Source organism: Carassius carassius, chromosome 24, assembly GCF_963082965.1.
Source record: "Carassius carassius chromosome 24, fCarCar2.1, whole genome shotgun sequence".
Classification (NCBI taxonomy): Eukaryota; Metazoa; Chordata; class Actinopteri; order Cypriniformes; family Cyprinidae; genus Carassius; species Carassius carassius.
The window spans coordinates 6685041-6712056 of record NC_081778.1 but is presented as its reverse complement, the minus strand read 5'-3'; the positions used below and the strand labels follow the sequence as shown (position 1 = coordinate 6712056).

The 27016-nt window shown below is 36.8% G+C and overlaps 1 protein-coding gene across 1 annotated transcript in view; it reads left to right on the top strand.

Annotated features, from left to right (window-relative positions):
- LOC132102751 (zinc finger protein 236-like) overlaps nucleotides 1-26653 on the top strand; it is a 52208-nt gene extending 25555 nt beyond the window's left edge. Inside the window, exons 11-31 of the mRNA XM_059507389.1 lie at nucleotides 75-278; nucleotides 917-1049; nucleotides 1404-1664; nucleotides 2585-2748; nucleotides 3677-3769; nucleotides 4427-4566; nucleotides 5605-5705; nucleotides 7163-7314; nucleotides 7848-8030; nucleotides 8387-8675; nucleotides 10749-10852; nucleotides 11888-12313; nucleotides 16178-16323; nucleotides 16425-16644; nucleotides 17382-17558; nucleotides 18405-18545; nucleotides 19846-20003; nucleotides 20121-20306; nucleotides 24845-24974; nucleotides 25232-25429; nucleotides 25941-26653. Of these exons, the coding sequence (XP_059363372.1) occupies nucleotides 75-278; nucleotides 917-1049; nucleotides 1404-1664; nucleotides 2585-2748; nucleotides 3677-3769; nucleotides 4427-4566; nucleotides 5605-5705; nucleotides 7163-7314; nucleotides 7848-8030; nucleotides 8387-8675; nucleotides 10749-10852; nucleotides 11888-12313; nucleotides 16178-16323; nucleotides 16425-16644; nucleotides 17382-17558; nucleotides 18405-18545; nucleotides 19846-20003; nucleotides 20121-20306; nucleotides 24845-24974; nucleotides 25232-25429; nucleotides 25941-26107 (3773 nt within the window). The 3' untranslated portion in view covers nucleotides 26108-26653. The remainder of the gene's footprint in view (nucleotides 1-74; nucleotides 279-916; nucleotides 1050-1403; nucleotides 1665-2584; nucleotides 2749-3676; nucleotides 3770-4426; nucleotides 4567-5604; nucleotides 5706-7162; nucleotides 7315-7847; nucleotides 8031-8386; nucleotides 8676-10748; nucleotides 10853-11887; nucleotides 12314-16177; nucleotides 16324-16424; nucleotides 16645-17381; nucleotides 17559-18404; nucleotides 18546-19845; nucleotides 20004-20120; nucleotides 20307-24844; nucleotides 24975-25231; nucleotides 25430-25940) is intronic.
- Nucleotides 26654-27016: the final 363 nt, after the last annotated feature.

Sequence of the window (27016 nt, the reverse complement as noted above, 5' to 3'; positions counted from 1 at the left end):
CTGCAGTCTTTCATTTGCAAAATATATGTTTATATATATATATTGACTCGACATGTTTATCTGCCTCTCCTTAGGTCAACGGCCGTTCCCTTGTCCTCACTGTGAGAAGTTCTTCCGTACATCAGGCCACAGGAAAACCCATGTCACTTCACACTTTAAGAGTATACATCATAAAAAACACAAATACCCTCGAAAAACTCACAAAACCAGAGTGTCCAGGAGCAATCTGCCTTTGCCTGATATACCTCTCCAGGAGCCAATACTCATCACAGACATGGGTACGAAAGATCATCAGCAAAGTGTTTCCACACACCTTTACAGTAGAAACAGGACCTGAGCTTGTAGTTCCTCACATACCATAGAATTATATTCAGTCTAAATCAAGGTCAGAAATGAACCAAGCTCAGGGGAAAAAATGCTTGAAATGTTGGAAGAGAATCTCTCAGTGTTATCAAACCTTTGGCATACAGTATTTCTTTATATTCCATCCTAAAAGCTTTCAAGTAAATGTCCTCTCTGACACTGATATAAACAATGCTGTGCCTCTTTCAACTCATTTTCGACTGTATTAAACATTTTTGTTCTACATTTTTTGTTAGCTACTGACAAGTGAAATGCATTAATTAAAAAAAGATGTTTTACACATTGCGATTGAATATTCACTGTTATCCATAGATAGACTGAATATTTGGAATATTCTCAAAATATTCTGATATTCTCAAAAATATATTAGATTTTCTGTAATATAACACAGCTTAAATCTTTCAGCTATCCGAACAGTCCTGTAGTTACTATGGTTGTTAAAATAGCCATGTGCACCAAAAAACACTGATTGGTGATTGAAGTATCATTAATCCAATGTGAATGTTTTCATTTCATATATTTATTAATTTTTATGTTGTCCTTATCCCTGCAGGGCTCCTGCAGAGCCAGAACTCACGGGCCGCACTGCAGCAGTACCTGGACATCATGGAGAATGACCGTCCGTATAAGTGTGGATTCTGCAGCAAAGCCTACAAGAAGTCAAGTCACCTTAAGCAGCACATCAGGTCCAAATTATGCACCATTAGAAATAAACATATTTAGTCTAAAAATAATGAAAGGGGAATTCTGTGGAGGACAAACAAGTGGGAATCGTCAGAACTTTTGTCATATAAACCAATATAAAGCAATCACGCCAATTCAGATGTTAATACAATAACTGAAAATGGCATGCTGTTTGCACACTGGCTTGCCAAAATGTCAAAAACATGAAGCTGTACATTCAGTCACACCTCGACAAGTGCTGCTCTAGAAACAGAGTAAATAGATGTAGTTAGTGGCAACAAGATGAGCTTAAAATGAAAACCTAAAATGGTTCAGTTGAAGTGTTTTAATGGCTAATGTGTTCATGTGTTTTACAGGTCACATACAGGTGAGCGGCCGTATAAGTGCCTGCAGTGCAGTAAGGGCTTTGCTTCATCCGGCGTACTGAAAGCTCACATCCGCACACACTCCGGCCTCAAAGCCTTCAAGTGCCTGCTGTGTGACACCACCTTCACCACAAGCGGGAGCCTGCGACGCCACATGACTACCCACAGCGACATACGGCCCTACATGTGTCCCTACTGCCAGAAGACCTTCAAATCCTCCCCCAACTGCAGAAAGCACATGAAAACACACAGGCGAGTTGTCATGACTGGCTCATGTTTATTAAAGGGATAGTTCACCCAAAAACGAAAATCAAGTTGTTTCAAACCTGTATGAATTTATCAATTTCTTCTGCTGAACGCAGAAGAAGGTATTTTGGAAAATGTGGTTAACCAAACAGTTGCTGGTAGCCATTGACTGTAAGAAGAAGAAAAACAATTCTATGGATGTCAATGGGAACCGGAAACCTACCCATAATCAGAAGAAAGAAATTCATACAAGTTTGGAACAACTTGAGGTAGAGTAAATGATGGAAGAATTTCTGTTTTTGGGGAAACTATTCCTCTAATGAGCAAGCAAACACCTGAAACCTGTCCATCATGGAAAGCTGTTCTTATTGGATGGGATTGTAGGTCATTCTGAAGATATACACATAAATATGAGCAGTAATTTATCTGTTTTTAGCTGTAAATACAGCACAAATCACATCAACACAAACATGCTGTGTACTGTGTGGTATGATTTATAAGTTAAACTTGTCATATTTTACAAATTTTAAAAGTCATACCCAAAGCGGCTTAGAATTTTTCTCTTGTTTTATATGATTTGTGTTTTATTAATTATATTCTATCAATGGATTTCTACAAGATCCTTTTATGTTCTATGTCAGTTCATAGTGTAGTGTCATCCATTATTACTGGGCAATATGTCCGAATATTTCAGATTATTTTCATCCTTGCAATATTTGAACATTTTTTGCAAATGTATATTATAATAGCCTTAATCGTAGATTATTTTATCAGTAATAACATTAAACATAAATGAAGACCAAATCCTCTGAGCTCCTTCTCAGCACCATTTACATGCAATGAATGATATAAAAAGCGTGTTATGCTGTGATATCTGTAAGGCAGCGAGTTTATAGTCATTTTGTATTTGTTGTGTTTGTTCTCAGGTATGAGCTGGCACAACAGCTGCAACAGCAGCAGAGCTCAAATGACATGCAGCCGTCCACAGCTGTGGTTGGCACAGGGTCCCAGAGCATGCTAGAGGTGGTGGGAGACGGCCAACAAGTGACACTGCCGACTGCACTGGGGGAAGATGCTCTGCAAGAAACAGGTGAGAGGGACACGAGACCTTTTCTCTAACAGTATTGTTTTCTTTGAGAGGCTAGTGAGACTGGAGGTCATGTTTGTTTCAGAGAAACAATAAGATGAGAAAATAATTCACAGTAAAAAAATGTGCAAGAAACAAATACTACTCTTTGGTATCTCATTTATTATTACGATTATTTGCATTGTGAAATGTGCTGATGTGTATAGATTAATCCACACTAGAATATGAATTCACCTCATATCCCCTGAGCATTAAATTAAAAATCAACATCGACCAAAACATTTAAAGAAATAAATACATGTTTGTAATTAATGCATTATTGCATGCAGTTGATTTTAAGATCAGAAAAAGGGGGTTATGAGTTCATGAAACTATTTGTAAAAACAATTGGATGTTCTGCTGAAATATAGACACCAGACAAATGTTGATTTCTAAAACAATGTTTTTACGCATCTCATTTGCACAAAAATAGATTCAGCATTTAATAAAATCATTCAATAAATGAATAAAAACTGACCAAGAAATACAATGAATTTCAACTCAGTTAATTATGTAAAACAATGCAAACATGTCTTATGGACTTAATATTACTATATTTAATATTAGAAGCTTAATACCAATGTTAAGCTTACGCATACAAATCACCACTAATTACTTTAGTTAAAAATCATGTGTGTGTCATTTGTATTGTTTCACAGCTAAAATTGTTTCACTGCTAAAAAAATAAAAATAAAAAGACTGTTGAACTTGCTTGTCCTGTGTTCTGTTGTCCCGATATCCGGAACATTGAGGATTTGTCTCCTTATTTCAGAACACCACAGCGTGCCACTGGATTGTTCACATACAATCATTACTTTATTTAAATGAAAAGATGGGATTGATGTCTAAAAAACAATTGAATCTAATATGAAAATATTGTTTTAATCCACAGAATCGTTTGTGAGTGCGCAGCATGCTCACATGGGACAGTTTGAGGCACCCGCGCTGCCTCAGCCCACATTTGAACAGCCGGCTATGACGCAAGGTAACATCTGTAGACCCTTCTGTAAATATACTTGTTTTGGACTAAATTTGCAGACAGCTCATTGAGTAACGTTACACTGTGAACGTGTGTCATCTGAATTTTCTGTAGAATGCATATATCCATGCAGCTTCAGTGAGACGAAGACTGTTCTGCCTCCACCTTCTTGTTTTAGTCATTTATGTATGACGACTGAAACATAAATCTACATATAAACTACATATTTATGGCTACACTGATTGCTGCAGCGGTGTTTCTTCTTGCCTTGCCTAAAACATTAACTTCCTGAATTGTGCATAGTCTCTTGCGACAAATTATGCAAAATGTTGCTCTTCATGTTTTGTGTGATTGGCAGTTCACAGTCAAGTGATGGGGAGTTTTGTGCCTACATACTATGGTGGATCAAATACGCTTCACCAAATACATTGTGCATTCATTGATACCAATAGGAATAGTGTGCTTTAAAGATGGAGAGTGAAACTCTCAAGCACGTTAAAATATATCTGCTAAACTTATGAGAGCCATTAGAGGGTGGTTTAAGATAGCTGTTACTAGAAAGAGACGGCCTTATAGAAAAAAGTTAACAGAAAATTACAGTTAGGTGAGTTTAATCAGAGTTAATATATGTGTTGTATAAAATATATGTGTGCTCTGTTGCAGGTTTCACCATATCTGAGGGATTTACTCAGCAGGCACATTTCTCTACGGTACAGCAGCTTCAGGACTCGAGCACACTGGAGTCACAAGCCTTAACCGCCAGCTACCACCCTCCCAACATACTGCATGTAACACACTCCGAGGTACAAACACAGCACCCCCCAAATCTACTGCACATAAAGCCAAACATTTATAACTGCTGTGAATCCCAAACTTGGTTCTGCAATACCCCAGTAAACAATATGGAGATGTCCATTATCTGACACACTCGTTTCAGTTCAATCAGCCATTTTTAAATAAGTAAACCATGCTTGGGAATCACTGGACAAAAAAACAGAAAATTGCACACTTGTCCTCTGTTGTGCACACCGTACAACTGGTCGCTGACTATGTGCATTCATTACAAGATCATTCTCCTCCTCGACCACAGTTATGATCATAGGAAACATTCTAACACAAACTCATGTACTTACCAACTTAAAGGAAGGTCTTATGGACATTTTACATTGATTTTAACAGAACGGGAAAAAGTCGGAAAACTGACAAAAATATGGATGCTGGAGACATGGGGAACAGTAGATGTGCTTTTATTTATTTATTTATTGCTCCCTCTTCCTAATTCCTCAACTTTCTCATTTTTGCCACCCTGTTTAGCGCTATATAAAGAAATCTATTTTCTGTTTGTATGTTTGTTGTAGTGCCCCCCTTTAATTAGACCATGACTCACAATAGTTGCATCCATGTGATCAGCCTCCTTGACCAAACATACAGCTCAAGTTTGGTCGAAATCACTCAATGCACTTGCACCCGTTTTCCTTTTTCCACCATAAATGTATAGCCTTTGCATGGTGAAAATATTCAAGATATTTAATTACAAAAAAATAACAGTCTGAGAGCTTTTCAAGAAACCTGGCATTGATAATTATTGACTCTGTGATGACGCACTGCTCCTCTGTTATATTGTATTGTATCGCTTTGGATAAAAGCATCTGCTAAATGTAAATGAATGTAAATGTTCCATAGTATTAGCACACCATAAATATAATATATCTTGACACATCCATCTACCATTGTACCACCACAGCACTTTTTTTTTTGTAAGAGTCATACAGAAAACATACATGAAATTAAAGTGAGATTTAAATTATGTTAATTGTTTGTGTGTGTGTCTGTGTGGGTAGACGAGTGGTTTATTGCAGGAGGCGAGTCAAGGAGAGCTACAACTGTCTATCCAAACGCAAGACTTCCAGGATGAGGATGAAATCAACAAGAGAGTCTATCAGTAAGTTTACATACCTTAAACATGAATATGTCTTGAATATAATGAACGTGTCTTTATACCATTTTACAAAATAAAGCCCTGTCACTAAAAAATTGTTGATGAAATGATAAAAAAAAGCAATAAAGCTGTAAAGGAAAACAACTATTTTGTTCTTGTAAACTCCTAGTGTACAGTAGTTATTCTTTTGCGATTTCTGTAAATATATTTTGCTGTATTGCAATATGTAAGTATTTCTGTGCTATAAAGAAACGTGCATGAATATGAAAATGCAGTGTTCGATGCACTTGATGTTTAAAAAAAAAAGTTAATAAGCGGCTTACAAAAACATAATGCAGTACTCGCTCACTGTCTGACACACATCTTAAGCACACTCACATAAAGTCTCTCACAGAGTGTGAGTACTGAATTGAGTTCTTTTTCACAGTTTATTGCGCTTAAAGGGTCATGAAACCCCCCATTTCAGCACAGGTTAGTTCTCACCACGGTTTTAAAAAATGCTAAAAAAGTGGGCGTGGTGTGCAGCGGACCGGGGGAGGGGGAAGAGGGGAGACAGACAGCACACACAGCTTTGTGTTCAGAAAGTTTCATTTCGCTCCCATCGAGCTAAAAGCACAAATAAATGCACAGCCATTTGCACTCTGCATCGAAAACATATTACACTTACATTCAGTCATTTAGCAGACGCTTTTATTCAAAGCGACTCACAATGAGACATATATATTATTCTGTGGCGTTTATATAAGCCTTCTGACAGGTTGTGCCACAGAGCTATAAAAACGGTTACACTCATTCACAAGTGAATCAATCGCGTTTGTGCCGAACTCTTATTACAAAGAAAAAACAAACACTCTTCTGCAATCCATGAATGTTTCTCTGTTAATGTGTGCGGTCATTTCACAGTCTGATGAGTCTTTCATAGCAAATGAACACATGCTGTTGTGAATAATTAAGCGAAGCGTCTTCTCATAAGATAAACACGCAATCTCATGAATAATTGAATAGACACCGACGCGTCATCAATGTACTATAGTCCATTGCCACGTCAAAAATCGTGACGTCAACACAATGTAGAGTCTAAATCCGGAAGATGAAAATAGAGCAAAAAAGCTTAAAATTAACCAATTTTCTCCAACAGTTAAAATTAGCAGATGCTTACATTGTCTTCTATGATGTGCAACACAAACATCTCTGCTAAAATCTTAGAATAAGTAGTCTGGGGTTTCATGACCCTTTAAATAGCCAAGCACACATTAAATGTCAGAATGCCTGTCTTGTTAACTTGTTTTTGCAAATTTTGCACAAATCCTATTATTTTCTATGTAAACAAAGATTTGTACTTCACTTGTCCCAATATCTACTTAAGCCAAAAATCCTTTTATGTGCAAAAAGTGGTTGTACTACAGTCTGCTGCATATATTTTGTTCAGTTTGTGCCGTAATTTGTGTTTTGTTTCCTAGGTGCAGTATGTGTGATAAAAGCTTTAAAAAGTCCAGTCACCTAAAGCAGCATGTGCGCTCTCACACTGGAGAGAAACCTTATCGCTGTAACCTCTGTGGGAGGAGCTTTGTGTCCGCTGGAGTGCTCAAATCACACCTGAACACACACACAGGTGACTCGAACTAACAGTGAAAAATACTTCTAAAGCATTTGTTAATATAGTCCATGTTTAATTTGAACATTTCATTAAAATCTAAAATCGTATCTCTTAATATTAATTAATGGACTTGAGCTAACATGAAGAGTTATATTTGGTTACACTTTATTCTAAGGTGTCCTTGTTACAGTGTAATTATACATTTAAGTACTGAGTAATATTATTTAGATATATGTACTTGCTATATGGTTAGGATAAGGATTCGGGTTTGGCTTAGGGTTACTTGCATGTAATTATGCATAATTAATTGTTATTATAATAGTAAGTATGTGTAACAAGGACACCTTAAAATAAAGTGTCACCTCTTTCTTTTTTTTTAACTGAAACATGAATAAATACTGTAACAAACGTATTGGTCATTGTTAGTTAATGTTAGTTAATGGGACCTTATTGTAAAGTGTTACCAAAAAACTATTTCATCATACATTCTGAAACCCTGGCATGGTCACATAAATTTTGCCTCTGTGACTGTTCTTCTGCTTTCTCAGGAGTGAAGGCTTATAAGTGTAACATTTGTGACACCTGCTTCACCACTAACGGCAGTCTGAACCGACACATGGTCATCCACTTGAACACAAAGCCCTTCAAGTGCACAGTCTGCGATGAAAGCTTCCGCACCGTCATGCTGCGCAGGAAACACTTGAAACTCCTGCATGCTGTCGGTCCCAAAGGTACTGACAAACTGAAGCAACAATTTCTGAATAAACTATCAATTTCTGCTGTTATGAAAGTGCTTGTGACAGTGCAGATATCGAGTTGCAATGAATTTGTGCATGCAACAGACGCACCCAACAAAGAGACACACCCCTTTTAAACAGTGCTTAAATCATAGGGATTAAATCAGAATAGAACATTTCTAAATTTGCATGAGTTCAAGTCATAACCCCTTCATATAATTTTACAGTCATTTTAGGGTTTATGGTTGCATTGCAAGTTGTACAATTAAATGAAACTTTACACAGCCAGGTTAGTAACGTGAAATCATCTTAAAACGTCGCTGATGTTAACATATAGTTGATGTCCATAGTTCTGGAAACTGATGAAGGTGAGGAGGATGATGAGTCAGACCGCTCAGGGATGAAAAGAAACCGCAGTGGTATCATCACATTAACTGAAGAGCAGACAGCAGAGCTGGCGAAGAGAGACCCCGGGGATGAAGCATCTCTTTCAGAGAAGGTTCTTGCCCAGACAGCTGCTGAACGAGATCGAATCAGCGAAGTTAAAGACAAATGTGTTGAGCTCAACATAGAGCCAAAGTTTGCAAACCGTTGCCAATTCTGCCCAAAGAGCTTCAAGAAGCCCAGTGACCTAGTGAGGTAATCATCTTATATGTTACATGTTATCGTTTAAGCCAATATTAATTGTCTGATGTCTTTGACAATGATGCATAGAATATAAAAAAATGACATATATTGTGTTTTGTGTTATCAGCTGGTCTAAACTGCTTATATGGTTGGTTTAGAAATCTTCATGGTTATGATGTCACACATTACTCATAACCATGATGTTACAGAATAAACCGAAAGGTTGGTGCATCTGTGGAAGTGACCAGCTTCTAGGATGCGGCTTGAACGTGTGAAATGAAAACATGTCAAACCGATGAACAGAAAAAACGTTTAACGTAGAGTTTAACTAATAGCCTGTAAAAGTGTGGGAACAAAATGTTTCATTGGAAGTGAATGGGGATTACTGATAAAATGTGTTTGACTTGTGTTTTTCATTAGTGAAAGAGAGAATTATGTTGTGTTTTGTGCGCGAGTTGCTTTGAGAAGAGATCTGCTCAATAGGGGTGGGACAAAATATAGATAGGGCGATATATCATTGTCCTTCTCCATGCAATACGAAAATCGATATGCTGGAGCCAAAAATCTATATTTTAATTAATGTAATAAGGTGCTAAATAGTTTTCCTTGCTTCCAGCATCACTACCTCATGACTCCCCGAGGTGGCGCTCAACACGTGAATGAGGGAAATGTGAACATAAGTTAACTAGCCTAAGAAAAAGAGGTTTTTAATGGCATGGTGGACTGCAAAGTCTGGACCCACTTCGGCTTTTGTACCATTGATGGAATAAACTAAATCGACAGAGAGTACGAGATTTGCAAGAACTGCATTATTAGCATGCGTTTTGCCAGTTAAATATTTAATTTGCATGCTGTTCTGCCATGCGCTTTTTCTGAGCACGTACACCTAAAGCAAACACTAAAAAGCCTGTCAAACATCGCCTAATTACTAGATCGAGTTATATTTCACGTCTGATTGTAAAAAACACACAAGATTTATATATAAACAGTTGGTTATGTCTAAAGAGAAAGTAAATGGTTGAGAGAAAAACATGCCTGTATATTAAATGCGTGCAGCTCTTAAAGCGACAGCAGACTAATTTTACTAAACATGCTGCAGTTTGTCATTAAAGGAATAGTTCACCCAAAAACTTTAAATTCTGTCATTATTTATCCACTCTTGTGTTGTCCCAAACTTTAAATTATTTCTTGTACAGAACACAAAAGATATTTTGAAAAATGTGAAAAAACCAAACAGTTTGTGTGTCCCTATTAACTTTAAAAGTTAAAAAATACTATGGTAGTCACTGGGGACCAGCAACTGTTTGGTTACCCACTTTCTTCAAAATAACAGGTATGTTCAGCAGATGAAATAAACTCATTCAGGTATAAAAATAACTTGAGAGTGGGTAAATGACAGAATTGCTGTATTGTATCGTGGTACCTTCTGATTCCCACCCCTATTGCTAAATGAATAAATCTGTGACCGATAAAGGCCAATGAAAGTAACAGTAAATAAACGTCAGCCAATGCATTCACAGTAACCATATCACATATGGTATCTACAATGTTTGTACATTGTAAGTAGTTATAATTTATCTATGAATAATTGGACTTTGTTTTATTTTATTTTTTTATAAATCATACATGAGTTTATTTTTATGCTTTGAATCAGTGGTTAAGATTTCTAGAATGAGATAAGTGGCTTCCAATTTGTGGTACGTGAGGATTGCAAATCGAACATACAGATTGCAAGATTTTTGGTGCAGTTTTATGAATCTGTTAGTATGGAAGCTCTGATTTGCTAAAATGAGGTAGCGGTTTAAAAGTCTGTCAGTATGGTTTATAAACGCAGTACAGAACAGAATAGTGATAGCATTTTTACCTGCATCTAAAGAGCAAGGATTGCTCATTCAAGAAGAAGAGTGACAATTCTGGACAATGACAGGAGATGTTTAATAGAAATAAAGGCGATATAAGAGACGGGAGCAGCTATTTATGAATATGGTCATAATTGCCAATCATTATTTACATCATCAGGGAATCAACTCATGGGAAAGAACTTAGCATTGCTTGCCTGAGTGTACATTTTCTTTCATTTTTAAGACACATCCGGATACATACAGGCGAGAAACCATACAAGTGTGATGAGTGTGGAAAGTCTTTCACAGTGAAATCCACATTGGACTGCCATATTAAGACGCATTCAGGTGAGATGTATATAGGAATATAGTTCTGTATAAATCATGTGTTTGTGTTTATATTTTGTAGTGGAGTCAATTATCACTATTACTCCTATTTGGTGTTGGGTGTTTTGTACAAATCACTAACCCTAAGTTTTAAACTTCAGCATTTAACTTGTCCCATACATACATAAATGATAAGCTGAGTATTTTCTGGTAAAACATTTTATTTATTTTATTCACTCTATTAACATAAAAAAAGTAATTTATTACATAAATGATTACTTTTCTAAGTGTATTTTTACCTGGTGGATGATAAAACTGCAAAAAAATAAATCACCTAGACTTAAAATAGATAGAGATAGAGATCTCATCATGACTACATAGTACTTCTTTATTTATTATTGTTTGTTTTTGCCCACTTTGAATAACATGCATTTTGCATAAAAAGTCAACACTATGACAAAAAACGCCTAAAGATTCATGTAAAAACAGAAACCCTCTATTGTAGCTTGTCAGAGACTAAAAATATAATAATTATAAGAAAGTCCTCTTATTTTGTTAGGGATACATTTTATTGTAATTTTACTCACATTTTTATTAGTAATAATTGTAATTTTATTATCAAATTATTGGCACAGAAACAGTTTTTATTTTTATTTTTCTAGGAATACTTAAAATGATGACTTTTGGTGCAAATAACTTCATATAAGGAATAATTAAAAATGGGCCATTGTATTATTAGAAAATAATGCACACCCGATGTGCCTTGGGTGTGGATTATTTTCTAATAATTGAACAGACTAGCAATTGAAATCCAGAAAACGAACAACCAAAAACATAATTTCAACATTTTGACAGAGAAACTCAAAAACATTCAGTTCTACTTGGATGATTTCATAAGTTCTCATGTATTTCATGTTTTGACAAGCTACAATAATGTATGTGTGTGTGTGTGTGTGTGTGTGTTTTGTTTTTATCTGACTCGTTGATGTTTAAAGCCACCAACATCCTTGTTGTATTTAAGTCTCTTAAAAGGTTCATGTGCATGTTTCTGTGCAGGGCAGAAGCTGTTCAACTGTCACATGTGCAACACATCCTTCTCCACGAAGGGCAGTCTCAAGGTCCATATGCGTTTACACACTGGCTCCAAACCCTTTAAGTGCCCTCACTGTGATCTCCGCTTCCGGACATCTGGTCACCGCAAGACCCACATCCAGGGTCACATCCGGCCCTCGGACCGGAAGGCCAAGCGGAGCTCCAGCACTGAGCCACAAAGCTCAGGAAGACGAGAAGTCCAAAGTGTTTCTCAGACTCAGCATCCCTCCCCAGCTGTGGACACTCAGCCTTCTGTAGGACTATTACAGACTGCCACAACAGATCCTAGCATCTACATCCCAGGAAACTCAGTGCTCGCAGGCCAATATGACCCCAGTCTGCTGCAGCAAGGGTTGGTAGGGCAAGCTATACTGCCTGCTACTGTGTCAGGTAATGACAAACTGTACAAACATCATATGTTCATTCACACTGCGAGCCAAAGTCAAGTCAAATGTATTTCTTATTAGTTTGTAACAAGGTTGTTGTAAATCAACCTACCCTGACATATCACTTACATCATAACCTCATCATCAAACTTATGTCATTTAGTACATCATATAACCATTTCTGTCTCACATAATGTGTGAATGAACAGCTCCAGATTCAGAACTGGGCTCAAACAATGCATCTAGAGACATAAGCACTGCATCACAATTGAATTTGAGTATCGCATTTAGAAGATTTATTATTACTGTGCATTTGGAAAATCATATTGTGGTGCATCTTTTTGGCTGCTTTTCAAATGTCTCTGTTATTAGTTACAACCAGTTATGGAGTACCATATCCAAAATGTGTAGTGCTTTGGAGGCGACAGGAAAGGTTTGAAATCCTTCTTTTAGACCCATGATAGGACTTGAGTCTTATATCATGTCAGTAAACATTATTTGAAAAATATTTGTATAAACTATAATTCATTTCTTTTAGGGTTGAAAATTATGAAAATGCTAAATGCACCCTTAAGAATCTTCAAATAGGTGTAACAATGAGGCTAGTTGTTATTCTAAAAGCTCAAGCCTTAATGGTATAGTTCACCCAAAAATTTAAATTCTAGCATCATTCATCTTAAAGGGATAGTTCACCGAAAAATTAAAATTATGTCATTAATAACTCAACCTCATGTAGTTCCAAACCCGTGAGACCTCTGTTCATCTTCGGAACAGAGTTTAAGATATTTTAGATTTAGTCCGAGAGCTCTCAGTCCCTCATTGAAGCTGTGTGTACGGTATACTGTCCATGTCCAGAAAGGTAAGAAAAACATCATCAAAGTAGTCCATGTGACATCAGAGGGTCAGATAGAATTTGTTGAAGCATCGAAAATACATTTTGGTCCAAAAAGAGCAAAAACTACGACTTTATTCAGCATTGTCTTCTCTTCCGTGTCTGTTGTGAGAGAGTTCAAAACAAAGCAGTTTGTGATATCCGGTTCGCAAACGAATCATTCGATGTAACCGGATCTTTTTGAACCAGTTCACCAAATTGAACTGAATCGTTTTAAACGGTTCGCGTCTCCAATACGCATTAATCCACAAATAACTCAAGCTGTTAACTTTTTTAATGTGGCTGACACTCCCTCTGAGTTCAAACAAACCAATGTACACTGACTGAACTGCCGTGAAGAGAGAACTGAAGATGAACACCGAGCCGAGCCAAATAATGAACAATAGACTGACTCGTTCGTTATCTGGCTCGGCTCGGTGTTCATCTTCAGGACACAAGGACACAAATAAAGATATTTTTAGTCAAAGTCATCTTTATTTATATAGCGCTTTAAACAAAGTACATTGCGTCAAAGCAACTGAACAACATTCATTAGGAAAACAGTGTCAATAATGCAAAAATGATAGTTAAAGGCAGTTCATCATTGGATTCAGTTATGTCATCTCTGTTCAGTTAAATAGTGTCTGTGCATTTATTTGCAATCAAGTCAACGATATCGATGTAGATGAAGTGTCCCAAACTAAGCAAGCCAGAGGCGACAGCGGCAAGGAACGAAACTCCATCGGTGACAGAATGGAGAAAAAAACCTTGGGAGAAACCAGGCTCAGTTGGGGGCCAGTTCTCCTCTGACCAGACGAAACCAGTAGTTCAATTCCAGGCTGCAGCAAAGTCAGATTGTGCAGAAGAATAATCTGTTTCCTGTGGTCTTGTCCTGGTGCTCCTCTGAGACATCTGTATCTGGGGCTCTAGTTGTCCTGGTCTCCGCTGTCTTTCAGGGATGTAGAGGTCCTTTCTAGGTGCTGATCCACCATCTGGTCTGGATATGTACTGGATCCGGGTGACTGCAGTGACCCTCTGATCTGGACACAGACTGGATCTGGTGGCCACGGTGACCTCGGAACAAGAGAGAAACAGACAAATATTAGCGTAGATGCCATTCTTCTAATGATGTAGCAAGAACTTAGGGTGTTATGGGAAGTGTTTCCGGTTCCGGTTTACCTAATTAATGCAGCCTAAAAATCCCTTAACGGATTTGGATATTAAAAGCATATTAGTATGTTATGTGTATGCCAGGTTAAAGAGATGGGTCTTTAATCTAGATTTAAACTGCAAGAGTGTGTCTGCCTCCCGATCAATGTTAGGTAGGTTATTGCAGAGTTTAGGCGCCAAATAGGAAAAGGATCTGCCGCCCGCAGTTGATTTTGATATTCTAGGTATTATCAAATTGCCTGAGTTTTGAGAACGTAGCGGACGTAGAGGATTATAATGTAAAAGGAGCTCATTCAAATACTGAGGTGCTAAATCATTCAGGGCCTTATAAGTAATAAGCAATATTTTAAAATCTATACGATGTTTGATAGGGAGCCAGTGCAGTGTTGACAGGACCGGGCTAATATGGTCATACTTCCTGGTTCTAGTAAGAACTCTTGCTGCTGCATTTTGGAATAACTGTAGTTTGTTTACTAATCGTTTAGAACAACCACCCAATAAAGCATTACAATAATCTAACCTTGAGGTCATAAATGCATGGATTAACATTTTTGCATTTGACATTGAGAGCATAGGCCGTAATTTAGATACATTTTTGAGATGGAAAAATGCGGTTTTACAAATGCTAGAAACGTGGCTTTCTAAGGAAAAAATTGCGATCAAATAGCACACCTAGGTTCCTTACTGATGAAGAAGAATTGACAGAGCAACCATCAAGTCTTAGACAGTGTTCTAGGTTATTACAAGCGGAGTTTTTAGGTCCTATAATTAACACCTCTGTTTTTTTCAGAATTTAGCAGTAAGAAATTACTCGTCATCCAGTTTTTTATATCGACTATGCAATCCATTAGTTTTTCAAATTGGTGTGTTTCACCGGGCTGCGAAGAAATATAGAGCTGAGTATCATCATCATAACAGTGAAAGCTAACACCATGTTTCCTGATGATATCTCCCAAGGGTAACATATAAAGCTTGAAGAGTAGCGGCCCTAGTACTGAGCCTTGAGGTACTCCATACTGCACTTGTGATCGATGTGATACATCTTCATTCACTGCCACGAACTGATGGCGGTCATATAAGTACGATTTAAACCATGCTAATGCACTTCCACTGATGCCAACAAAGTGTTTAAGTCTATGCAAAAGAATGTTGTGGTCAATTGTGTCAAACGCAGCACTAAGATCCAATAAAACTAATAGAGAGATACACCCACGATCAGATGATAAGAGCAGATCATTTGTAACTCTAAGGAGAGCAGTCTCAGTACTATGATACTGTCTAAATCCTGACTGGAAATCCTCACATATACCATTTTTCTCTAAGAAAGAATATAATTGTGAGTATACCACCTTTTCTAGTATCTTGGACAGAAAAGGGAGATTCGAGATTGGTCTATAATTAACTAGTTCTTTGGGGTCAAGTTGTGGTTTTTTGATGAGAGGCTTGATAACAGCCAGTTTGAAGGTTTTGGGGACATATCCTAATGACAATGAGGAATTAATAATAGTCAGAAGAGGATCTATGACTTCTGGAAGCACCTCTTTTAGGAGCTTAGATGGTATAGGGTCTAACATACATGTTGTTGGTTAAGATGATTTAACAAGTTTATACAATTCTTCCTCTCCTATGGTAGAGATAATCTCTTAGTATTAGTATATCTCTTCTTTGTCCATCCATTTAAAGACTTTGATTGGATCAATTAAAATGATGAGATAATTGAAAAAATAATCTTTGTTTGTGTTCCAAAGATGAATGAAGGTCTTGTAGGTTTGGATGAACTAAGTTTTTTCTCTCTCTCTCTCTCTCTCTCTGCCCATCCTGGCCCAGCTGGTGGGGACCTGACTGTGTCTTTGTCAGAGGGTCTTGCTACACTTGAAGGCATTCATTTGCAGCTCACACCTACAAACCTGGTGTGTCCAAATGTGCAGATCTCTGGGATAGACCCCAGCAACATCAACAACATCACTTTGCAGGTAACCACTAAAGAGACTCAGATTAGTTACTGTTATTTAGTTAGTTAGTTAGTTAGTGAGCAAGCCCGATGATGCAGCAATGTGTGTTTGTCTCTGTTTAGATCGACCCCAGTATTTTGCAGCACGGCAGTTTGCTGTCTCACTCTCTGACGACTGACTCAGGTCTGACGCCGCACACAACAGCTCACCTCATGACTGCTGGAGATGCTTCGGTTCCTGCTAATGTAGTCATTCACCCTCTGAGTGGCCTCTCGCTGCAGCCTCCACCTGCCTCGGCCAGCGTCACCATCAGTAACCTGACAAACCAGCAGGATAATGCCAGTGTGTCTCTTTTTTGTGTCTCTTTTTTTTTTTCTTCATTGTCCCTTCTTCTCTTTTACATGAGGTTTCTCTCTCAGCCATGCCCAGGTCATATTTCACATACAAAAAAATTTTTTAACATGCTGCTTATTTATCCTTAAGGACATGATGCCTATTTTAGTGTTATAAATCCACTTACCAGAAATGATATTATTAAAGTAGGTGAAATATGTTAATTATTAGTTTACATCTCATTGTCATAAGTAAGAAGAATTTTCACCATTAACAATAATTGGGAATTCTCAAACACTCAAAAGGACACGTTACAGTAAAATAACTTAAAACTCATCAAGTGGCCAGTGCAAGGCAAGCCAATGTTTCAAATGTTTCAAAAAGGCTCATAACCCATGAGTTTAATGTGGGTTGACATAACTAAGATGGTGATAGATATTTTCAACTTTCATTTCCCTCTTCTATATTTTTATAGCATTATGAATTTACATTCATGTGCATATCTTTGTTTTCACAAAACAAAAAAGTTGGTTTTAATATCCTAATGATTTTTGGCATATAATAAAAATCAATCATTTTGACCCATACAATGTATTTTTGACTTTTGCTACAAATATACCTCTCCGAGCATAAGACTGGTTTTGTGCTCCAGGGTCCCAAACCAGGGTCATTTTGTTGAAGGGAATATTTTGAGTTCTTTGTCCAGATGTAACTTAAGTCCTGTATTAATATGTTTGTCTTGTCAGGTTCTCAGGAGCTGTCACAGGTGTCTAATGCTGCAGGTCTTGTAAGCGGTGGCAACAGTGCTCCAGAAATCACACTGACTATTAATAATTCCAGTCTGACACAAGCTTTAGTACAGACCAGTGCTGCTGTGTCCACACCTGCCACCAGTACACGGGAGATCACACTCACTATAGCAGGTACACACACACACACACCCTTGCAAACTATGCAGACACACACTGCTGCACTTTCTGTTTTCAGTTGTGTGCTAAATCATAAATAAGTTGTTTTTTAGGAAGATACTTTCTGAAGTTGTAAAAATGCTCCAAAGATGACAACAGTTTTTTATGGAGTTGACCTCCTTTCAGTCAAAATTATTGCGTTCTCGGCATAGATTTGTTTTTGTTTTTTTATATAAAATACAGTAAAAACAGAAATAGTGTTACAAAAAATGTAATTATGAAAAAAATGTAATATAAAATTACAAAATGCTGTTATTTATTCCTGTGATGCAAAGCTGAATTTTCAGCAGCATCACTCCGGTCTTCAGTGTGACATGATCCTTCAGAAATCATTCTAATATGCTGATTTTAATTCATCAAAAATTCTGAAAAAGGATAATGATTTCCACAAAAAATAGTAAACAGGAGAGACCATAATAAAAACCATTATTAATAATTGAGGATCAATAATAATAATTGATAATAATTGAGCACCAAATAAGCAAAATAAAATAATTTCTGAAAGATCAGTGTGGCACTGAAGACTGGAGTAATGGCTGCTGAAAATTCAGTTTTGCCATCACATGAATAAGTTACATTTATAATATATATGTTATAATGTATATCTTTTAATCATTATTGACTACTTAAATTTGTTCATTTAAGTTTATTTAACAATTTGAATGTAAGCCTTTATGTTGCAAAACATGAAATAAACTATAAAAAGAATATTACTCCACTTTTTCTTCAGGTGTTTTTGAATAGCCGTGTCAAAGCAAACACTAATCTCTTCATTTATCTGTTCTTTGACTGTGTTTGAAGGTCAGGACCTGTTACCCCAGCACTGTCCAACCTCTACTTCAAATATGAACACTGAGATCAGACTGGCTTCAGGCAGCAACAGTCTGACGTTAAGCAATGAGCAGCTACTTCCTCAGAGTCCTCCTCCCTCAGCTATGACTGGTGAGAGCTGAATAATAATAATAAAAAAAGAAGAGTTTTGAGGATATGACATGTAGACTCCAGTCCGAATCCTGGTCTGGCAAAAACCATCCATTCCTGATTTTAGACCTTGGCTGGTGAAGAGGGTTCATAACTGGACCTCAAGCTATTTTAGTGGAAGACCCCTGATGTAGAGTAATGTGTTTGTGTATGTTTTCTGTTTATGGTACAGTAGGGCTAAAGGTTGCAAAAGGTGCATTTGATTTTATTCTTCTCTTAACCACTAGATGGCAGGAAAAATTCCTTGCAGCACTTTCCTAAAATTCTATGTTTGACTTTGAATGTAGAAATGTACAATTTGTCATTATAGTAAATGGCTGGCTGACTTTGTTGGCGTGACATGGTTAGATTCAAACGGTCAATTTCATTTATTAAGGTGGGTGTCTATCTAAGTGTCAATTTTTCGACATTGAGATTTATACATTATCTGAAAGATGAATAAATAAGCTTCCCATTTATTAGGTTTATTACGATCAGATATTTGACAGAGAGACAACTATTTGAAAATCTGGAATTTGAGGGTGAAAAAAAAATCTAAATACTGAGAAAATCAACTTTAAAGTTGTTCAAACAAATTCTAAGCAATGCATATTACTAATCAAAAATTAAGTTTTGATATATTTACTGTAGGGAATTTACTAAATATCTTAATGGAACATGATCTTTACTTAATATCTAATGATTTTTGAAAAAATAAAAATTTTGAACCATACAATGTTTTTTTGGCTATTGCAAATAATATACCCCAGTGACTTAAGACTGCTTTTGTGCTCCAGGGTCACATTTAATAAGTGTAAGAACCTTTCAGAATCTGTATTTTAATTACATTAATTTAAAATAAATGGGTGAACAAATTTTTTATTTTATTTTTCTAAACAGAATATGGGACAAACTGTGCTTAGGTGGTTATGTTGAACAAGTATTGATTTAGAAATTATAAAAAAAAAAAAAAATGACTGATGATGATTATTGTGTGAACTTTCTGTTACAGTGTATTTCTGTAATGGTAATAGAAAAACCTCAGTTTAAGGGGTTGAATAGATGCATGACCCATAAAGCCTAATTCTTAATAAATAAGAATCTACATTCTTGTTGCCAGTTTTGTGACTAACTTACCCAAGCAAGATTTTCTCCACCATGACATTAGTTGACCTGAAACTGAAGTGAACTGAATTAAGGACAGTTCTCAGTTATGATGTTTAGAATGTCCATTTTTTCTTGATCCTATTGTTTGGTTGTGTCTCTTAAATCTCCCCATCAGTCAATGCACTGGCACCCATCACCTCCCTATCCCAGACAAGCATGTCAGCTCAGAGCCTGGTAATGTCAACAGCGAGCATGGTCAGCGATGGCAGCGTGACTCTGACTCTAGCGGACACACAGATACTGGATACGGTTTCTCTCAACCTGAACACACAGGTAAATGCACACAAGTGATAAAAGCTTTTAACAGATTATCAAGAGCACTTGCCATGTTATTCTCTATCACAGAATTAACTCAAAAACTCAATTTTTTGCAATAATTTATGCACACAGATCATAGATAACCAGACGGAGGAGAAGGAAGCAGAGACGCAGCAAAAGCACCAGTGTTACTACTGTAGTCAGGTGCTGCTGACAGCAAATGCTCTCCGGAGACACTGCAGACAGGTTCATGGAAAGGACCGCTGCCATGTATGCCGTGTCTGCAATAAAGCTTTCAAACGAGCCACACATCTCAAGGTATCATCCTCATAGTACACATCTTTGCAGTGTTGAGTAGCTCTACTCTGTGCTGCCACACAGTTCATAACATGTTCACTGGAAAACATCAAGACCAACAACTGCAGTTTATACTATGAATGTTGAAAATTCTTGGGCCAGTCATCCTTATTGTTGGGCCACTATAGTCATGCAGTAGCTCTTCCAGACCAGTCATTAATATCTCCATTTCGACATTTTAATTATTAACCTGAATGAAGGAAATGGTCATTTTGAGCTGTTATATTATAGCCATTTTCTGGTATGTTCAGCTCATCAACCTTTAGTTGATATTTTAGTTGCTCATCAACCTGCACAACCTATTCTCAGGTCTTTCCCATAGATAGACAATAGAAACTTTGGACTTGTGTCACCTGAGAAATACAGTCCAATGAAACATAAAGTCATGTTTACCAACAGTACATAGTAAGTACATTTAGATTCTTTTGACATTAGATTCCTTATGTCAAAATACTTTTAAATTACTTTTTTCCCACATCAATCTACACTCCATACACCATAATGGCAAAGCAAAAAAACATGTTTTTACATCTCTGCAAATTAGTTAAAAAACAAAACAAAATAAAAAACCTTAAATGATTCCATTGATTAATACCCTTATCTGGAACAGTTGAAATTGATCTCAGGATTATTCGTGTCGCTTGTAGATATTACGAAACTTCGAGTGAAGTTAACCTGTGGCAATTTCAGTTGAATGGATATGATTTGGAAAGGCACATACCTCTCAATAAAAGTTCTAACAGCTGAAAAAATGTGTATCAGAGCAAAAAACAAGCCCTGAGGTCAAAAGAGCTGGCTGTACAGCTCAAAAACAGGATTGCATCAAACCACACATTTGGGAAAGAGTTCAGAAAAACATTCTGCTGCACTGAAGGTTGGCAGAAGCATGTAGTCTCCATTACTCTCAGTGGAAGAAGTTTGAAACAACCTGGACTCTTCCTAGAGCTGGCCTCCTGGCCAAACTGAGCAATCGATGGAGAAGAGCTTTGGAGTGGTGACAAAGAACCTGATGGTGACTCTAGTTGAGCTCTATGATCATATGTGGAGATAGGAGAAACCTACAGAAGTACAAACATCACCTCAACACTCCACCGATCCAGTCTTCGTGGCTATGTGGCCAAACTCAATCCTCTCCTCAGTGAAGACTGAAACAAGATTCTCTGGTCTGATGAACCTCAATTCCAAGCATCATGTTTGAAGGAAACCAGCTCTGCTCAACACCTGCAGAGTACCATCTCAAAAGTAAAGTGTGCTGGTAGCAGCCTCATGCTGAGGGGCTATTTTTCAGTGGCAGGGACTGAGGTAGAAGAAAAGCTCAGTGCACCAAAATATTGATATAGCCTTAATGAAAACCCAGTCCAGAGCATTCAGAAGCTCAGACTGGGTAAAAGGTTCACCTTCCAACAGGACAATGACCCTGAACACACAGTAAGCGTGGCTTATAGACAACCCCGTGACTGTCCTTGAGTGGCCCAGCCACAGCCTGTGCTTGAACCCAATCAAACATTTCTGGTGAAACCTGAAAATGTGTGTCTGCCCCCATCCAACCTGACAGAGCTTGGTGAAGAGGTGAGGACAAGAATGGAAGGTAATTGCCAAATGTTGATGTGCAAAGCTTGTTGCATCATACCAGAAAGACTGTAAAGGTTCTTCAACCAATACCGAGTTAAGGGTATGAATACTTATGCATTTAGTTATATATATATATACAGTACAGACCAAAAGTTTGGACACACCTTTCATTCAAAGAGTTTTCTTTATTTTCATGACTATGAAAATTGTAGATTCACACTGAAGGCATCAAAACTATGAATTAACACATGTGGAATTATATACATAACAAAAAAGTGTGAAAAAACTGAAAATATGTCATATTGTAGGTTCTTCAAAGTAGCCACCTTTTGCTTTGATTACTGCTTTGCACACTCTTGGCATTCTCTTGATGAGCTTCAAGAGGTAGTCACCTGAAATGGTCTTCCAACAGTATTGAAGGAGTTCCCCGAGAGATGCTTAGCACTTGTTGGCCCTTTTGCCTTCAGTCTGTGGTCCAGCTCACCCCTAAACCATCTCGATTGGGTTCAGGTCCGTTGACTGTGGAGGCCAAGTCATCTGGCACAGCACCCCATCACTCTCCTTCTTGGTCAAATAGCCCTTGATGCCTTCAGTGTGACTCTACAATTTTCATAGTCATGAAAATAAAGAAAACTCTTTGAATGAGAAGGTGTGTCCAAACTTTTGGCCTGTACTATATATATATATATATATATGTATGTATTAGGGCTGGGCAAGTTCACATGTTATTATTGCGTTAACACATTAATTGATTAACGCAGACAATTATTTTATTGCACGTTAACACAGTTTTTTTTATTATTATGAAAGTCTGTTGATCACTGGCTCTGAATACACATACAGACAAATCATGGGTCACAGGGAAGGATGCTCCCGATCAAATTATTTAGGATTAAACATTCACAAACCACTGTCCACTGTTATTTTTAACAGAAAACAATGCAACGAGCTCGGAATCATGACTTCATAAATGGGAAATAGGAAGTTTACTTTTGAATGCATTATTTTGTGCATAACAGTGTGATTAATTGCAATTAATTGCAGACAATCATGCGATTAATCAGGATCTTTTTTTTTTATAATCGTTGCACAACGATAATAAATTAATGAAGCTTTGACAGTTCTGTTTCTGCTTTGTCATTTTGTTTTGTGGAGTGTTGATTGATGTAAGGGGGGGAAATAAGTTTTAAATAGTTTAACATAAGGCAGCAACATAACAAAACATGAAAAAAAATTATACTTCATGAATACTTTCACAAGGCACTGTACATGCACTTTCTAATTTGATTTAAATTTCTGAGTAATTATAATTTTGATTTAAGTGCAACCTGTGTTGATCTGATTACAAATGGTCACTGCTAAATACAGCTGTAAATGGGATCCAGAAATGTTTTGATTCAGTCACTGAAACCCTACAGAAGTGGTTTGTTTCTGTTAATCTGATGACAAGTGGTCTTTGCTAAATACAGGTATAAATGGGGTCAAAATTATTTTGGGACATGATCACTAATGGATGTTTGTGATGTGCCTACGCTTCAAATGAAATATTATCACATCTGTCTTGATGTAACTCCAAAAATACTAAACTTTGCATTTTATATGCAGTTTTAAAAGAAAAGCACATGCATACACATGCATGAGACTTTACAGAACTGATATGCATGATATCAGTTGATTTAAAGCAGGTACTCCACTAAAATAACTGAGAAATCTGCTTAAAACATCACAATTGTGCTTAGATGCGTGTTATTATTAGGGGTTCAAGCGCAAAGCAAAAGTCATCAAAACCAAGTTGAAGTTCCATTGTCGGTCACAACAGGATGCCAGAATAACTTGATCAGATCATAAAAGGGACATTCATCATTCGTTGACAGAACCTGAAACTCATATTATTTGTGCACAAAAGTTTTATTAACTTAACACTAACAAAATAATTTATCCAAACAAACATTCCATCACTCATACAGGGGCGGAGTATAAACTGATGAACGAAACCGTTAGAGAAAACAGAGAATGCAGTTATGGAAAATGAGTCCGTTTACAACCTGGGTGAAACTATCAGTGCAATTTTATAAAGGGGTCTTCAGCTTATTCTAATCCTCTGATTAGTTTAGTTAAATGTACGATACTTGCATGAAAGAGCCAATGGTGTCTTGAAATTTTGTAGGAAAGGTTTACGACTCTTTGTCTCCAAGCATGCTATTTTGCCTATGTATCTGGGTTGGATGTTGATATATAAACTATTAAAGATTCTTAGAACATTAATATGTATATATGCATATGTTAATATTAATATGCATATGTGTCAACATATAATATACACTCTCATTTAGATCATCAGAATACGAATTCATAGATACCAAACAAGGTATAAGTGAGGTGATATTAACTAGTGATCTAAAAGCATGCATAAAACCGTATACAATACACAAGACCATATACAAGAATGTAATAATCATACACAATGACCTGGGGATATGCATGATAGGAAGGTCATAGGAAAAACTGTCTATGAATTAAATGAAAGAAGTCATTTCCTGTAGCAATATGTGTCTGTTTTAGAGAGAATTAAGTAGGAGGGAGGGGGGATTCTCTCTACATACTTTTAGGTCATAAAGTTGAAAGTGAGGGGCCTGGGGGTCTTTCACATACATCCTGGTACTACCCAGTATAGTTGTTGTGTGAGGGTCTGTTATTATTTGTTAATATAATGAATAATTGATTTGTTACATTTAACGAACAATTGTGTGTCTGATTGGTCCCTGGATATTACTGTTTCCCATTCATTAAATTATTTTCTGTTAATCAACGGCAAGTCAGAGAAGTTGTACTTAGATATTAATTGTCCTATGAATGGGATTTTACATTTTATTTTGATCCTTTAGGATTTTGTAACTTTCAAAAACCTTTGCAAATCTCTCTTTCAGGAGCATGAGTATGTCCATAAGAAGGGACCCAAAGTGAACTCTCAGAAGCCCAAAGTGTTCAAATGCCCTAACTGTGACAAAGCCTTTTCCAAACCTAGCCAGTTAGAAAGACACAATCGCACACACACAGGTAAAGCAAATCTTCACTCTTGCTTTGTTGGTTACTGTATTGTCTAGACATTTCTGTACAGCATAGCAGTTAATGCCACTAAGCTGTTTTATTATGAATGTATCAGTGGGTTAAACTGACATCCATAAACACCATATAACTTCACTGAGTTTTTTGAGAACACAATGTTTTAAAATTGCTCATCTTGAGATGTCAGTGTATGATATAATGCAGATTCAGTCTACAACCAATTCATTGGTGTGTTTGTTCGGTTTCAGGTGAACGGCCCTTTAAGTGTCCGCAGTGTGACAAAGCGTTCAATCAGAAAAGTGCTCTGCAGGTGCACAGGGTCAAACACACAGGCGAGAAGCCCTACAGGTGTGAAGTGTGCACTATTAGCTTCACTCAAAAGAGCAACATGAAGCTGCATATGAAGAGATCTCATGGTTGTCTGCCGTCCTCCAGCAAACTGATTGGTATGAATGGAGCATCTTCAGCTCTGTCAGTTCCTCATCAGCTTATGTTTACTGATCAAAATACTTTTTAGATCATGAGAAACAAATATTTTTTTAAAAAGTCATTGTGGATTGCCATTGGATGACTTGTCTTGGTTTTAGGAACTACTTTTTACATTAAAATGCTTAATATATTACTCTAAATTTAGGGATCCCAATAGGAAAATGAATCAAAAGTGAAACTTTTTGGTAGACTTGGGCATGCACAGCAAGAAAATTATCTGATACATACAAGTAATTCTACCAAAAGAATAGCTAAAAACATGCAAGTAGAAGTTTCTAATCCAAATTTACTGTAGTCTCAATGAAATGCTGTTAAGGGAAAAGACATTTTCACAACAATGTACACTAATATTTATTTTTCTACTTCTTTTATTTGGCTGTCTGTATTTTCAACTACCAACATTTTAAACATTAATCATATCCGCAAAAGCTGACTCATTCTGTCAACCTTTTCTTAATTTGTTCACAGCGAAACCACAGGAAGTAGAAGTGGTGCTGGAGCACGATTCGGAGTCAGATTCCCAGCAGGAACCGTCACAGGAGGGTAAAGAGACTCAGTCAGGGCTGGATCTGGAGGAGGTGGTGCAGGAGTCTTCAGAAGAATGGCAGTGTCCCATCCCCACAGTCTTTCCATGAACACCTGACAGCAGCATTTGATTTCAGTAACATTTGCTTAATTTGATATTAGCAATGCCAATTACTATCTTTTTATTCTCGCCAGCAATGTGACTTACATTGCACAAATCACACATTTATTTATGTGAATGTACATGATTTTGTATAATTCTTGTTACATTAGAAAACCAGTCAAAGACAGAACTTGCTTTTGTGTTTAAGAGTAATTTTTCTTACGTTTTTTCTTTTTTCTTTTACTATTTTTAATTTGGAGCCATATTTGTCACTTCTGAAGTAAATATTGTAATTGTGTATTGGAATGGACATTCTGCAGTTTTCAGTTGTATCCTTACCTGTGGTAAAACTAAAACACTTGTTTAGCACAGACAACTGTCTGACATTGTCAGTATGTCAAAAGACTAATCTGATATACTAGAGGTGTAGAGCTGTTTATTTGATTTAATCCTCCATCTATCATATAAATCAGTTTTATAGGAATAATCACAATTTGGCAAACATTTTTGTAATATGCAAAAAATATTTAAGAATAAATGTAGGAGTTTTTTTTCAGCGTTTATCCTTTTTTCACTTTCATTCACTTAGTTTTGTTTTTCTGAAGCTTTATTTTAGTCTTTTAAGTTTAATATATGGGTTTATTTATGGATTAAGTGGGACAGCATGGAGCAGTTTATAGTTAAACTAAATGAAGTCTGAAACACTGAATACATATTTTGGTATTTGTTGGTGATTTTATATGTGCACTTATAGTAGCACTGAGTGGAGTGAATATGCATGACAATTCATTCTTGCATGAACCTAAATGGATTCAAAATGTAATGTCCTGTTTATCAGTGAGTGGTGACTATTTTTTCAAGCACTGCAACAATACTTCTGCAGCGTTTATCAGTTATTGAGTAATGGTACAAAAAA